At 36.7% G+C, this 16,712-nt stretch overlaps 1 protein-coding gene across 3 annotated transcripts in view; it reads right to left on the reverse strand.

Annotated features, from left to right (window-relative positions):
- Positions 1-5,052: 5,052 nt before the first annotated feature.
- tbc1d22a (TBC1 domain family, member 22a) overlaps positions 5,053-16,712 on the reverse strand; it is a 126,378-nt gene continuing 114,718 nt past the window's right edge. Inside the window, exon 14 of one of the 3 annotated variants that reach the window (XM_033989780.2) lies at positions 5,053-6,841. In XM_033989780.2, coding sequence (XP_033845671.1) covers positions 6,713-6,841 — 129 coding nt within the window. In that variant the 3' untranslated portion in view covers positions 5,053-6,712. The remainder of the gene's footprint in view (positions 6,842-16,712) is intronic. The other 2 variants (XM_055231505.1, XM_033989781.2) reach the window with 2 other exon arrangements.

The raw sequence follows: 16,712 nt of genomic DNA on the forward strand, positions 1-16,712 counted from the left end.
AATAGCAGTAATGAAAGATATTATACTGTTTCTTTGGGGTGAAGTGGGGGCCATGTCAAAGAGACAAGAGTGCAGCTAAAAGTTGCTGATTCAAGTCTTCACTTAAGTCTACACTTGCACACATGTCTGAATACTCCAGTGGAACCATTACAAGCTGACTTTTTGTAGAGAGAAGTTCAAATAAAGTGTGTTTCTTAAAAAAAACCTTTGAATTAAAACCTCAAGCCACATTCAGTATTTTACTGTTTTGAAAATGAACATGAATATTTTAACAGTAAAAATGTCTATATCTTGGAATGGGTTCACAATTCACACACAAAAACGATAAATTGGACCGTAGTGGCCACATAATCGATTTCAATTCCCTCGCACCTGCAGGTCTTTATAATCTTGTACAGTTTAAGTTAAGCACACTCACAAAGGGACTAAAAAGGTAGAATCCCACTGAATACGTGGAGATGGATTTGAATGTCTTTCTGATTCTGTAAAGCACTTTGAATTACTTTGTGTACGAGATAACCTTGCCTTGCCTTGCCTTGTAAATCAGGGCCATTTTAAAGTGAATCTTGCATTTTTAGCTATGGTTTTAAAAAATAAAAGGCTAACTAATGATCTTCCTTGACATTTTTTATGTTTGCGAAACTTGTTTATGTCCCAGATTGTGCAGCTTTTCCAGAACAAAATCAATTCTAAGGCGTATCACATGTTATTAAACTGGAATCCGGTCCACCCCGCTTTTCAAAATTTCTGTATAAAAACATCTGAACAGCACAAAGTAGAATGAAACCCACAGTTAGCAGTGACAATATGAGAAGGAAAACATTGATTTCCATGGCAGTCCTTTGTAAGCTCTTCCTTGTGTCTCTCCATCAGCTCCAGTCTAACAATGCGCTGTTTGTGTTTTCATGTGCACGGCCGTGGGCTCATAACCGGCCACATAGTTGGTTTTAATGTAGTTTTAATTTCCCACAAAGTGACTGAGGCTTTGGACACCGGTGCAGTATAATTGGTTTGTGTGTGAACATCAGTCAGACTAATGAGAGAAGAGCGGAGCTACAGAGACCAGGCCCACAACCGACACAGGTGCTGCTCTGCTCCCAGTGATAATACAATCAAGGCTCTCTACGCACAAGTCTCATTAGGCCATTTTTGTACAGTTCTATCAGGAAACACTTAAAGAGCTATAGTACTTTGGATTCATTAGCGAAGGGTTAATAATGAGTTGCTCAGTTATCAATAAATAATTAAAGTTTCAATTGGCTACTTATTTAAGCAGTCAATTACCAGCGACCTTTACTTTACCTCTGAATACATTTGACCATAAGGTACTGTCCTATCAGAAAAAAACAACCATAGCATTAATTTCTGGTTAATAAAGATGTTATAGAACAGTAATGATCATAAAATACATCAGACGCAATTAAGATCCTGTTCCTTCATTAAAATTCATCCATTTTCTTCTGCTTATCATGGGCCAGGTCGCGGGGGCAGCAGTCTAAGCAGCTCATACTTCCTGTCACCCCAGACACATCCTCCAGCTCCTCCAGTGGGACCCCAAGGCGTTCCCAGGCCAGCCGAGAGACATAGTTCCTCCAGCGTGTCCTAGGTCTTCCCCGGGGCCTCCTCCCGGTGGGACATGCCCGGAACATTTGTATCCGCAATCTTGTCCTTTTGGTCATTTCCCAAAGCTCATTGATCATAGGTGAGGGTAGGAACGTAGATTGACCGGTAAATCGAGAGCTTTGCCTTTTCGACTCAGCTCCTTCCTCACCAAACAGTCTGATACAGCGACCGCATCACTGCAGACATTGCACCGATCCGCCTGTCAATCTCCCGTTCCGTCCTTCCCTCACTCATGCACAAGACCCCGGGATACTTGAACTCCTCCACTTGAAGCCAGGATTCACCACCCACCCGGAGAGGATGAAACACCCTTTTCCAGTCGAGAACCATGGCCTTGGATTTGGAGGAAACTCACACTTGTTGTTTGTTCCTCTTGTTTGTTCTTCTTTTCTAAGAACTTCTGAGAACCCCTGAGAATCTTCGGGGACCTGGCTGGGAATGATTGAATTAGATTGCAGTTGTAATTCTTGTGGTGGTTAGTCGTGGCATATCGACCCAAACAACTTCATGGCCAACACTCTCAAAGAAACCAAAATATAATACTGATGGAACAGAACAAAAAAAACAAAAACGTTTGGCCCGTATATGGCTACCCTAGCAACTTCTGCCTATCTGAGAATTTGCACTTTGAAAAAAACCCCCATACCATATCAAGAAATAACACGACCTTATGTGAGATGTGTGAGCATGACCAATACTGTGGGCTAGCTATTAACTCAACTAGCTGCCAATACATTTGAGTGGGTCCTGTAATTGTGTTAATTACATATGAATATGTAGCATAAGTGAATGGGTATAATCTGAAGCATGCATGCTCTTCTAGGGTTTAATAATAGAAGATGAAGTTTGAAATGGTCAAATGAGACTGAGAAGCACAAGCTGTACATTTTCCCATGAGTTTAACTGAGCAGAATCAAGAATCAGGTTGTGTTTTATGACTTTTTCTCTGTAAGAATTAAAAAAATAGCAATATTTGGGTGGCTATGCAGTAGTGAAATGCAAATTCTTCCTTGAATTCTCCCATTAAGGACAAATATTAGCCAGTTGTTTACGCTAACCCTCTCTAACTTTTTATGTTGGAAATGGTCACACGGTTATAGCACTTTTCCAACTTCAAGACACTCAAAGGTTCTATATGTAAAACACCAGAAAAAGAGCTGTAGTTTGTCATAGATAGGATTTATTTACACTTTGTATTTACAATTTCAAAATCTTCTCTGTACATGTTTTAAATTCAAGGACCTCCTGTCACCCACACTCAAGCACAGTCCCAGATTTATTTTAATGCTAGCCACATTTTTCAAGTTTGTAGAGAAAAAAATAAAAAAATAAAATAAAAGATGGGATACGGTGGTTGAAAACGTTACTGCAGGTTAACCTCCCGGAGATGTTGGCTTGTGTTTTTGTTGCAGTTTCAAAGCGTAGAAGCAAAGCACGAATAAGCTCCAGCCAAAATGCTCTCAGGCCTTCATTGCTATGGAGACGGATGACAGTGCGGAGATAGGGTTCGCGCTCATAAATGCTCTGTGTTTGTTTATTAAAGCACATCTTACGAAAAAAATATAAAAAAATGCAAAAATGGGTCACCAATTTAGTTTTGGAACTGATGTCACACTGTAGCAACACTAGAGAAACGGTTAGAAATCAGGAGTTGCGTGCGACTGCCAAGCTCAATAACATTTTCACCACTAACACCCCATTTTGGATATTGCAAAAAATTATTTCATTTTAGGCCTGTTTGAAACCCCATTTGGCTGTCTGGATAGATGTCTTTGCTAGGCATACACACATTGACAGCTAATACAGAAGTTGTCAGGCTGCAGCGGTAATTGTGTCTCTACCTAGGCATGTCTGCTTACTCTTTGAGACACTGTAATAATGTGTTCAATAAGGCAACTCAACTTTGGGCGACAGTGGGTTTCTGATTTTCTTTCCTTCATAGGTAGCGCAGTTTCAAATATAGATCTCTGAATGTGTTACCTATGAAATAACCTCTCATGTCTGTTACAATGGAGCTCAACAGTCTCGCCCACCTCCCGGGTTCCAGAAATACATTTCACATTCATTTTTTCAGTAGAAATTTTGAAGGAAAAAAAAAAACCCAAACAAAACAAAAATAAAAAATCTGCTGGGGGCTAATTAGCTAAGTGGAAACTGATGAACATATCAAATTAAACTTAATTATATATTTTAGAAACTTTATAAACCAGAAAGAATCACATTTAACCCCCTTTTATTATTATTATTTATTTAATTATGAATTTTATTATTATTATTACCCCCAAACAAAACAAAAATAAAAAAAATCTGCTGGGGGCTAATTAGCTAAGTGGAAACTAATGAGCATATCAAATGAAAATTAATGAATTATATATTTTAGAAATTTTAGAAACCAGAAAGAATCACATTTAGCCCCCTTTTATTATTATTAATATTATTATTAATTTGATTAGTATAATAATAATAATAATACTAATAATAATACTAATAATAATACTAATAATAATAATAATAATAATAATAATAATAATTTTTTGAAAAGTCTATGGGAAAAATGAATGGGAAATGTATATGCTTCAAAGTAGTTGGGACTGTTGGGCTCCATATGGTTTAATATATAGAGCACAGTTACCACACAGCACAATATTTTTTGGCAGAGAAAAACATACCCTGTTTTCTATCCACGCACAAACGTTCACACACTCATTCTAGTTCATCAGCTCGTTTGGTTAATATTTCATTTGAAACATTGTCTAGAATTCTCACAATGAATACAACACAATTATGTTTCTGACAACAGTTGTTAAAAGGGCTGAGCAGAACATTTATGCTGGATTTTTGCAAAGTAAATGTGCAAAAAAAACCCACAAAAACCTCCCACTTCTCTTCTACATAAAACTCTAGAGTCACTGTTGTCAAGTTGATTTAAGGTCACACTAAATCAGCGCGTCTTATGTCTCCAAAGTCAGGCACAACTTAATAGGCTTGTCACATAAAGAACGTAAAATAAAAGTGAACACACATCTTTAAAACGTTGATAGAAAGACAGTACAAAAAAAAAGAAGGCATCCTTTGTTTTGTCTAGTTGGAGTGTAAGGGAATTTTTTTGTTTGCGGAGCTTGAACATAATGAGATCTGTCTGATGCCATTAAATTTAGAGTAAACTGGCAGAGTCACAACAGAAATCTCCAAATGTTAGCATAATGTATCACAAGTGTCTGAGTAAAGACACATTTTAACAACCGTAATGAATGTCTGAAAACCAAAACGTTACCATAAAAAAGTTCCCCATATTATGCTCTATTCTTGTTTTTATACAATTTGGATACTGTAAACGCACGAAAAACGTTCCAAAAGTAAAGAATGTAAAGCAGTTAAAATTAGGCAAAAAAAAAAAGGAAAAAAAAGTAGATGATGACATTTAAGTTAGTAACTTGCAAGAGATGGTTTGTAGTGAAGGCACATGGCAGTTTGGTGATTAGAATGAGTTTCGTGAGGGTATAAAGACTTTGAAATGAGAAGAACTTGGGCACGAAGGGGAGATTTGGTTTAACAGAGAATTTTGAAATAACACATTTTCAGTTCTTGAGAAGATGGCCTCACCGTGCAGGATTACTCAAACATGCACATGACTCCAAGGTACTTTTTTTTTTTTTGCATAATATGAGACTTTTTAGGGTAAAGCAGGGAAGCCAAGTCAATATATTAAGATCTTTCTTTCCATGAGGGGAGACTCGTAACCACCAGGCAATGGACTAAATTAAAGTTGATAGAAGATTTGTTTTCTGTATAGTCAAATATAAGCGAATCAAGCTTGTTTTGACACGGGAGTGGGAAATTGGTTTAATAAGAGCCGATTAGGTAAACATTTGTTGCTTTTGAAGATATAAAAGTGACTGGTGGTGCAAACAAAAAAGTGAATATGTAAATAGCATCCAGTCAGACTACATGAGCTCAATGACAAATCAGAAAACACACTTTTTAATGGAAAAACACCATAAGTTGAATTGTTACTCATGTAAGCTTGATGTTTCTTTTCAGATCAACTATTCTATTTTAAGAAACAAGTATTATGGAGGAAAGCCAATCAGTATAATTAAGTACTTGAAGGTGATTTGTACCTCTTGTTTGAGTCATACCAATTCACTCGCAATTACACAAACTGCTTGAACTCAGTCATACAATACCCAAATTAAATCTATCATGATTTGAATCAATAGCCTTATATCTTATAATATTGGATAAATAAGATGATAATAACAAAGCAGGTCAAAATAACTAGTTTGGCCAGTTAGCCGTGAGTTTAGCCGTTTCCATTGTGCAGAGTGTGTAACAAGATGGACAGAAAACCAATGAACATCAGTGTAAAAATACAATCCGATAGTTTGCCTAAATAAAGGCACAGGCAAGTAGTGTTTAGGTGTTGTCCTACAAAATACTACATTATTTCTGACTGGACCTGGCAATTTCAGTTTTAAGACTATATGTTCTGTAAAACGTAGCAAAAAAGCCCCTGACTTAACGTTGCATCTTGGCCATCCTGATAATGATTTTTTTTTTTTTTTTTTTCCTGAAGCAAGAAAACATATTAAATTAAATAAAAACTGAACAAATTAGCACACATTGGCGTTCCCTCCGGTGGTCACCAGGAAAGCTCAGATATGTAAGCCATCTGGAGCTTTGCCCTTTTGCCTTCGTGCTTTGTCTTTCTCAACTGAAAAAAGGTCACATTTTTGCCTCCAGAGGGAAAGGAGAAAACAATGTATTACCATGGAAGGAGCATTTTCTCAGAGCGTGACAGAATCCCCAGGCGATGTCATGCCACGGTCCTGCATTAGGCTTGGGGATGTACCAAAGAGGTGCCAGCTCACGCGTTTCTCACATTAAGTTCAAGTCTATACGCCAAAGCTGATTGGAGCTATAATTTAAAAAGATGCTAAACTTGTCCTTCGCAGTCATTGGTTGATTCAAATCTCAAAGGCCGATCACAGAAAGGATGTTGAAGAAGAGGTCCTTCCCGTAAACCTCTCGTTCAACACAGGAGGATTAAGACAGGAGTAAGTCTGAGGAGATAGGTGCAAAAGGCCTATCATCTCTTGTAGTGGTTGGGGGCGTCTGCGAAGGCAAACTTCAACCTGTAGGCTTCGGCCAGTAGTACGCTGACCTCCTCGTTGCCCCAGTGCATCGTGGGAAGGTTCTGCAGAAGGATCATCAGTCCCTGTGAAAAGAGAACAGAATGAGAGCACTGCCAGGGACACTCGGTTTTGGTTTTGAATTTGAGATATTTGCAATGTTAAAAATAGTCAATTGCAAAATCTGCTTAAATTACACCTGGTCATTGAAACCCAATCAGTGCTGCTAAAAACAGAAAAAAAAATCTGTTAACTTTGATTGTACTGATGACAATGCTGACATGATTGATACAAATAGTAATGCCAGTCCATTAAAATGTATTACAGATGTTTATTTACTGCAGAAATAAAACTATGAAAATGCTGCCCTAAACACAACAAAACATGATAACATTAAAGATATAGAAAATATATGAAATAAATGCATGTTTTTATGTGGACAAACACTGTTTACAATCAGGAATAAATTATGGGCAAACTTTTGGATGCTCTTTTTGTTGATTTATTGACGTGTTTGTTTTGAGGGACAGAAACCTCTAATTTGCATATTATTTTGTGACATTTCAAAGACTCGGCACAAATATACTTTTTCATGGAAGGTACTTGCTGAGAAAAGGTAAGAAACAGTAAAATAAACAAACATCTCAGAGACTAAAATGGTGCTTGTAAAAGCCACAATAAATCAGCAGATGTTGAGGGGAGGCGACAGGAGTGGGTGAAGGCAGACGGTGGTTTATTATACTCTAAAGAACAACGTCAAAGAAAACGGGCCAACATGCTCATTTTAAATATAGCTTAAGGATAAAATCAAGCTTTTATGCAAATGTTTTCATTACAGTTAATTACCACGATACCGCCGCTGTATTTGGGTAATAAAAAAGACATTTATCATTGGAGGAGATGACAGGGCATCAGTCACCAGAGAAAATGATTTGAATTTTTATTTCACCTTTCAGGTATAAAAACAACATAATTACACCGAACAATGTCAGGCATACACTAGATAGATAAAACAGTTTATTTAAAATAGACGTAATGCTTTGGATAAATGCCTTTTCTCTACTGCACTAAGAGACAAACTTGAGTATCTATGAGAAGTATGCTTAAGATAGACTCAAAAAACAAAGTACAGTGCAGATATCTGCCAACTGGCTCTGCACAATGGTGCCTGGCTACGTCTGGTCACTAATAGTGTCAGCTAAAGATCACACAGGATACAGCGAGTTGTGGGTGGATAATCACCGACAACATATTCAAGACTACAAATGAAGTGAATACTACACTGGAGTACACTTCTGTGTTTATACAGGCCAAGTGTGTTTTGTCTCTATGCTAATGCTAACAACAATTAGAGCATAAATATTAAAATACTGACGAAAAATGAAATCATTTGCATATTAAAAACAATTGTGTACTATTTGAACTTGTTATTCATGAATATTTTGCATTTTAATTAAAATTACCATTAGGTTTGAGACACAAACACTATTATATATATAAAAACAATTGTTTTGAACATTACATTAGAAAAGGATAGATATGGACCCACAATCAAAAAAAGATCCACAAAGACATATGCTTCAAAGGGGAATGAGTGGGCTCGCTGGCTCCAGCTGTGTGTGGTTGACAGTATTGCACTGACAGACAGGTTTACAAACCAATCTTGTTCTTTGATTATTATATGGATGGAACAATCACCAGTTGAGCCAAGTATATGTTCAAATGAGAACGTGTGACTCCACAGCCCATTCATTGCAACATAAAGGACCTCAAAAAGACTGAATCAATGTCCAAACCGTGTCGCTCCTTAGTCCCAACTAAGGGCAGAGAAAGAATCCATCATGTCAAACTCAAATTATGGACTCAAGACATATGGTGCATTTTGTTAATAGTACTGTATTTTCTGGACTATAAGTCACACTTTTTTTTCATAGTTTGTCCGGGGGTGCGACTTATACTCAAAGGCAACTTACATGTGAAATTATTAAAATATATCATTTCACATCTTCATTATTTTCACACTGACTTAGTTACTGCCACATTGACAACCTCGTGCTGTCCCCTAAAAGAAAATCGTATTCCGCTAAGTCTGATCACAGCCACGCAGAAGAAGAAGAGGTGCTTCATCTGCCTCTGGAGTTGGCCGAGTTGTTCAGAAGTGACAGAGGATGAAGAATTCAATGGATTTAGTGATTTGGAGTGAGATCAAGAGTAAACTTGTTAGCTTGATTTTTATGCCTTAATTATCTGATTAATTGTTAACATCTTACGTTAACATACCATGTATTCAGTTTGCCGTCTATGCTTCATGTAGCTGAATAAATACATTATGTTAGTGTGTTGTACTGCTATTCAGCCTGTTCTCCATTTTATTATTATTATAACTTGTCTTTAAAGATAAAATGTCTGTTCTTGGTGTCGGATTTTGTAAAATTAATTATATATATGTTTTTTTCTTCAGTATTATGCATTTTTTGGATAGTGCGACTTATAGCCCGGAAAACACAGTGATATTGTTCTAAAATGGCTTAAGCTTAGAAAATGGTTCAGTGGATTTTTTATTTAGGTGTACTTTGCTTTTATTTTTGGACATTTGTTTTTGACCCAGGGTTTGAATTTCCCAGTTAAGTTCAGAGCTGTATGCTTGGACAGGTAAAACATTTTCTGAGAGCTTGATCCTTGAATACAGAACAAAACATGCATGAATCACTCAAATATAACTCTTAGAAAACTGATCATGAGTCAGAACCATTATATCAAGTTTATACGGTCATTAAAGTTCATTGAAAAAAGTAATGCGATGAAAAACAATTTCATAGTTTTCAAAATGTTCTTGTTTATAACTTTACTATTACGTTAAATCGTTTTTTCCCCTGGCAGGTCTTGAATTGGATTGTTGCTTAAAGCTTTGGTCTTGAGGGAGCAGTTATTGTAAAAGTCATTTTCTAATGGAAATGAAAGTTCTGGTCCACCAGTACTTCTTTATACCAAACCAAAGAAAGGCCATTTGGTTGGACAAGGTCTGTTACTCATTCAAACCAGAATATTTTCGATTTTGGTTGAACAGCCGTTATGGTATGAAAGACTTCCCAGTAGGTTGACCGCTGTTCACCACAACGTCATGCATCGCTACATATTTTTGCAGCTTTATTTCATAACTACCGCAGAAGTCAAAGTACTCACAACTTTAAGTGGAAGTATTTACTACAGCTAAGGCAGTGTGTGTGTGTGTGTGTGTGTTGTTTCCCTCCCACACATTAAACAGAAGGTGTTTGTGCCATTAATTTTTCCTTCCTGGTTCGTTTTAATGAGTCGGTGAAATGACCCCAGTGACTTTTCAACAAAACGCATTTGTATTCTACGAGAGGGTGAAAAAGTACAAGTTTTCTTCGAACTAATTAGGCTCAAAGCTGCCATGCGGGCAGGCTATACAATAAAAAAGACTAAATGTGCTTCCACTTAGCTATTAGAAAGTAAACACATTTTGAAACAATTGCCCATCAATGGCCCAAGGCTAAAAGATGATCATTTATTAAACATTTAGTAGACATTTTGAGTTTTTTTGTTTTTATCTGTCCATGTTAAAAAAGGTTAAGTATCCTTGGCCACAGGCGATACAAGACAATTGTTAAAACTAAACTCATTATTTTGCAGTGTCAACATTACAACATAGCTCCCCGAGAAGGTTATTTAGCTAGTTTGTACTTTTTTTTTTGCTTCATGTATGTAGTGTGGTCCATTATGTACAATACAACCACGAAACAGTAAAAAGTAAATGATTATTTTTATTGAAGAGATGCTATGGCTGCTTTTTGAGCGCAAACTACTGTGTATAACTTGAGCACGCATCTACAATACAACTGGAAACCAAGTCCACGCTTTGGCTTTGGCTAATACTGTAGGATATGGATTTCCCAAGAATCTCGACGCAAACCACAAGAGATTGAGAAAAATAATAAAAAGGAATATGTATAAAAATATTTAAAAAATAATAAAAATAGTACGCTACACCACATCTTTATCATTGCAAGATTAGGACCACTGCCTTTGTACAGGTCCGTGCTTCAGTGCATTGATTTTATTGCAGATTTACTATCAGAGATGCACAATTGAACAGATCACGACCTTGACTTTAAAAGGCTGACCTCAGTTGCTTTTAGCATTAGTCCCTGAGAACTGTGTGAGGTGGGCGCTAGCATCTGTATTCCACAGGCCTTTTCCTCATTGGTATTCAACAGAGCTCCCCTCTCAACTCTCCCCTTTCATTGCTCCGCCGCTACTATTCACAAAAATTTCAAATTCAGCGGCGTGCTACGAACAGTGGGGTTATGTTTGTCTCATCACGTGAAAACAATCTCAAACCTGATGATAGAATTACTTATAAAAGCGTTTGAACTGTAGGTGTCCTGTGGAGCATCTGCTGCAGGCATTAGGCCGAATACAAATCAGCCACGGCTAACAGTGTGTTTGAAAAAGAACAAAGAGACGAGGGGAGGGATATAATGGTCAAAACAAATGATTCGATTTGTACAGGGCAGAGGTGTGTAAGCTGTCTAGGGAACAGCTTAACGGCATCAGCACTTATTTAAATATATATGTAAATATGTGTTTGCGGAGAATGGTCTGGCTAGTCTAGGCAGCCTAAGGCGATACAAGACTCCACTGTACTCCCTGCCCCAGGCCTTCACAAAGAAAAGAATCCCACTGGAATAAACTAGTGGCAAATCTTGGAAGCGCCGAAACTACAATAGACCTTTGTACAATTTGAAAAGGATTTAGAATTTTGGAAGCAAAAGTTGCACTACAATGAAAGAAGAAAAAAAAAAATCTAATATTTTGTAGAAACTATTCTGTTATTGAAGAGTACAGAGGGAACTTTTTCCAAGTAACTGAGCTGAAATCACCTGACTACTTACTGAAATGAATTATTTTTTGACAGTTTCTAAAAGGTCTCATTTGGTGTGTAAAAAAAAAAAGCATTTGACGTACAGCCTTCTTTTTTAACGTGACATCCCTTATATATTTTAAAATAGCCGGGACACTTTCCATCCATCGAAGTCAACTCAACAAACAACAAATTTAGGCTTGATGCAGTTTGTCTGGGAAGATGGTACCACAATGACACTTAGTCGCCGACCAAAGCAAATTGAAGTGAGCTAAGAAGAGGTGGTCTCAGCCGGTGGATGGGGCAGGCTCTAGCTGTGTCTTATATGTTGGAGTTCTTTGTTTTTCTTTGCTTAAGTAGACGCTCTAGACCAAAATTCAATAAAAAAGCTGCTAGATTTGTCAACAAAAACATACCAGAGGGGAAGCTTATCTGTTACATACACTATGCTCGCTATGAAAAATTAATTTAGACTTTTATTTTATTAATGACACCAATAACAATGACTCCAATAAATTATACAAAAGTAACAAAAAAAACGACAAGCTCTTAAGACCAACCACAGAGATTTTTAATTATCACCTCCAGCAAAAGGAAAACGAAACTAACCCAAATGAACCCTTGTGATTAAGACATGCGTTCTATTCAGATGACTCTGTAGGCTAAAATATAACCAGTCTACAACTTCTTATATAGTACATACTGAGGTACAGTCCCATTTTTGACCCAGCTTTTCAAATAAAACATAAAATACATTTACAATAGCTTATAAAATGCAGAAAACAAAAACAAAACTGCAAGTATTAAATCACATATGGCACCAAAACTGGGATTTTAAAAAGGCATATACAAAAATAATGGGCGCCTGTGCTGTACCTAATGTACTATTTGCAATGCATGAAACAAAGCCTGTCCATTTCAATTATATTAAGTCAAACTTAATATACTCTGCTATATAGAATGAACTGGTGCTTTATATTGTTAGGTAATTTACATTGCGTCTGGTTCAAAACACACTTGATCACTTATATAAGACTGCACCAAACAAAGCATGTTTACTTAGCCCTCCCATGGGTCTGTGTACTGATTTCCTCCAAGATGAAAGAGAAAATTATATTGAAATCATCCAGTACAACAGCAGCATGCCAATATGAACTTCCTACATCAAGTCTCTTAGAAAATTACATTTCAGATTGTCTAGGTCTTCAGATGACACCCAACAGCCTCTAAATGACTAAGAGGGGGAGAAGAAAACAAAACATGTGGTTCTTTATAAATCGACAATAGGAAGAAATTACTATGCAACGGGAGATGGAGCAACCACGGTCTAATCAAGCTCTGCGGTTGAGTGTTACAGCTGTTAGCCACCACACAAGCCAAAAAGCACACCGCTACATTGAGTGAGGGCTTTCATTAAGGGCAGATTTCTGCGCAGTAACCATCTGTTGGCTATCACTTGTGTTGGGCTAATGACTTTAATATGGTTTAATTGCATACATCTCGCCGTCAGGGGGGAAAGCTGCCTGCTCCACTCCACACAGGTGGCACCACTCCAAAATGAGAGGCCCGAATACTAGCGATGAGAACCAGATATTCACCAGCTAGATTTGAAGCAAGTTCACAATAACTCGAGTTGTGAACGGGTGGGATTTAAAGACAATGTAGTCACCTGTTTTGGTGTTATTTCTAAGATGAAGTTGATAGATGGTGTAAGAGTTGGTCTGTCACATCACTTATCGGTCAAAGCTGGAACTATATAATATTGGGGGTCAATATTTATCGTGTGTACATTTTGTTTGCATTACTAGAAAATATTTTGGTGATTTTTTTTTGGCTATACGATAAGATTTAAAAAGTAAAAGGTTGAATTAATAACTTCTATGACTCATTACAGATGCAAACTAAGGACTAGTGATTCATTCTACAGTTTATTTATTGCAGCTCATGATTTTTTAACAATATTGTAGATTTAGAATAGCTTTGTGGTTTAAATCTGCTCTAGGGTTGTTGTGTCAGTGGAATAAATTAGTTTTATTCTAATCGTTTATCGTGTATATTTACTTCAGCAATATATCGAACTTCAAAATTTGTTATCGTAAAAAATCCAAGGCAACAATTTAGATTTATTTTGATTTATTCCTGTAAACTTCAATAATTTCACCAAAATGTAGTTAACGTACTTATATTTAAAGTAACACCGTTTAGCTTTCTGGAAGTAGAACGTCACCTGTTTGATTCCACAAAAATAGATAGTTAGAACCACACTTCAGAATATTCTCCATGGACATAGCCTACTTTTTGGCTAAATGGTTAAACAATATAAAAAAACCCTAAAATATCCACCTAGTTTTTTCCAAGTGAATTTCATCATGTTATTTCCTGGTTGGACGTGGGTAGAAAACTATTCATCATATCTCAAATGTTACATATGTAGAGATAATTCCATAAACTAGCAACGATACTGAGCCAAAAGCATCATCTAATTTACACTTTATTTGACAAATATATGACCTTTGTTTTGTTAAATTCATGTTTAAACTGTCCTGTATTTTGGGTGGCAATTTGTGTGTTTCCCCTTCACATGTCACTGCAACTGGTTATATCTGTCTGTAGCTTCATGAGAGGTTGATCATTAGAAGTTGATGGGGAAAAGTTGATGCCATGTGTCTGTGTTTAGCATAAGGAAATAATAACCCTATCTTTGTCGCCCCTTTTAATACCTATAGGATCGCCTTGATTTGCATTGAGTTGAAGCTATAGCCTTCTACTGCAGCTTATCTCCTGAGGTCAAAGTGAAAAAGACAATACTGCAGATTGAAAGTGGAGCTAGTGAGGTGTGTACACTTGAACTTACTCAGCCATGAATATCCATTTGCCCTGCAATGCTAACAAACGCATTGATTCACCATTACTGTACACGCTACATTATACCACAAGGCAATTAGCTCCCATCTCCTACACTTGGCAAGGTTTAAACTGGTTAATGGCTATTGATACTGAGAGGGAGGCAGATTGTCAATAGACTCAGGGCAATGGGTCCTTTTTAAAAAGCCGAAAAGAAAATCACAAAGCATGGAGACCACTGTCAAGTGAAATTTACTCTGTATACTGTTAACCAGCCAATGGACGCAAATCGATACACATTTCAAAGATGGCTGTTATGTTTTCTCTTGAATTGAATTGGCTCATTCTTAAATGACGCTCCCGGTACCATTATTCTTACCTGCCAACTATTGGTGAACGCAATCACTCGCCCCGTGATGGAGCACCATACGCAACTATGAAGCTTTCTATAAGAACTAGAATTATAATCTTGTAATAATAAGTTACAGATTTGGAAAAGCTTCAGCCAAGATTTCCAAATCACATTAATTTAGACTAACTAAAAAGTGGAGCTAAAAAAAAGAGATGTGAGGCTTAAAAGCCCTTTATTAATACAAGGCTTATTATTGGACTTTAGTACACAATAGTGCTGTGGATCGCTTTATTAGGCCCATTACCAATCAAACATTTATACGATGAGTCTCCAGCTCCTCTCAGCTCTTCATAAATTATTGGCCTAATCCTTGAAAAGCACCTTTGTCTTACATTTTCCATTTTATATTCTGGAACCCTTTTTGAAGCACTCACTTTTCTTGCTTTTTTACTGTTCCACTTTCTGTTAGGCGTTTAATATATCAAAATTGAAAATGGGTTTTTCACTTTACCTTTCAGTGGCCTAGTGATTTGTTGGATTTGCTTGAATAAGTCATTTATAATTCTGGAGGTATTTCTTCTACATCTTTCTTTGTGATACTTTTAAGGAATGCTAGAAACTTTATAATTTTAATACCTTTTCTTTTGGTAATCAAAGTAAAGACATATTAAGTGTCCAGGGTGTGCCAACAAGAAGACTTTTAGAACATGTCTGAAACCTGAGTTAGTTAGTAAGCTTGGTTTTAAAGTTTCATTGAGGTACTAGAGGAAATTTGAATTAAAAAAATAAAAAAAATCACATGAAAGATCTCTAAAAAGTTCACTATTCACATTTGATCCGTTCTGTGGTTTATTAAACTGCTTATACACAGGAGACAAATGTTAGTTATGAGCGGCGCCGACTTAAAGAGAAATCTTCCTTCAGCTATTAATACAGTTAAGTGTTATCTGTGGAATAGCTGTTAAACCTACAGAAGCATGCATAAACGCTCACACTCAGACAGAGATAAACTGGGCAATCACAGCCAGTTTGCCTGTGAAGCAAATGTACCGGCAAGACTGAAGTCAGGTGGATATAAAACTAAGGTGCTACTTGTTTTTTCCTGTGACGCTGACCATGGTAAAGGACTGAAAATAGAACAGTAGCATATATTCGTAGTTTATAATAACGTACAAACAAAGACTAGTTTATCAAGAATGATTCAGACTTAGTAGCTACTTAAAGGGGTTAAGAGTTAGGGAATTTAAGTAGTTGCTAAGCATGAATCATTCTTAATAAACCAATTTGCTTTATTATGGCTAAAAAAACAAAAACAAACACAAAACTTTCTTCATTACTTGTTGGTACTGAAGTTGAGTTTGAAATTTCCGCACCATGTTAAAGCATTATTTTATGGATAAGCTCTTACTGACCTTATTACGACCCACACACTTTTGTAGCTAAACGCTCCTAAACTGCACTTTCTTTATGATGGCACTTCTGGTTAAGCGGGGATCCCATTCATTTAAATAAAGAATTTGAGAAAAGTTTTGTAGGTTGATTTGTGTAAAACGTTCCATGTTCATGTACACCAACAAATCAACACTGCACCAATTCTCTGTGAGGCTTTAAAACGGTTCTGTTGTCCATGTAGAACTTATTTGCCATCATATCGTCCTGAACGATCGACATATCTCTTCTCAGTTATATCTTCTGTACTTAGAACTCATATATTTATTTATAAACGGCCACTTCACTCTCATCTGGTGATAATGACGATCTCTTTTGACTGGATTATGTAAAGCTTAGCGTGTGAAGTGAAGCCTCTTGATATCAGTAAACTTCTTTCAAGCGTCTATCCACATACGTCTGGAGTCATTTATTATCAACAACCATC

Source organism: Periophthalmus magnuspinnatus, chromosome 23, assembly GCF_009829125.3.
Source record: "Periophthalmus magnuspinnatus isolate fPerMag1 chromosome 23, fPerMag1.2.pri, whole genome shotgun sequence".
NCBI lineage: Eukaryota > Metazoa > Chordata > Actinopteri > Gobiiformes > Gobiidae > Periophthalmus > Periophthalmus magnuspinnatus.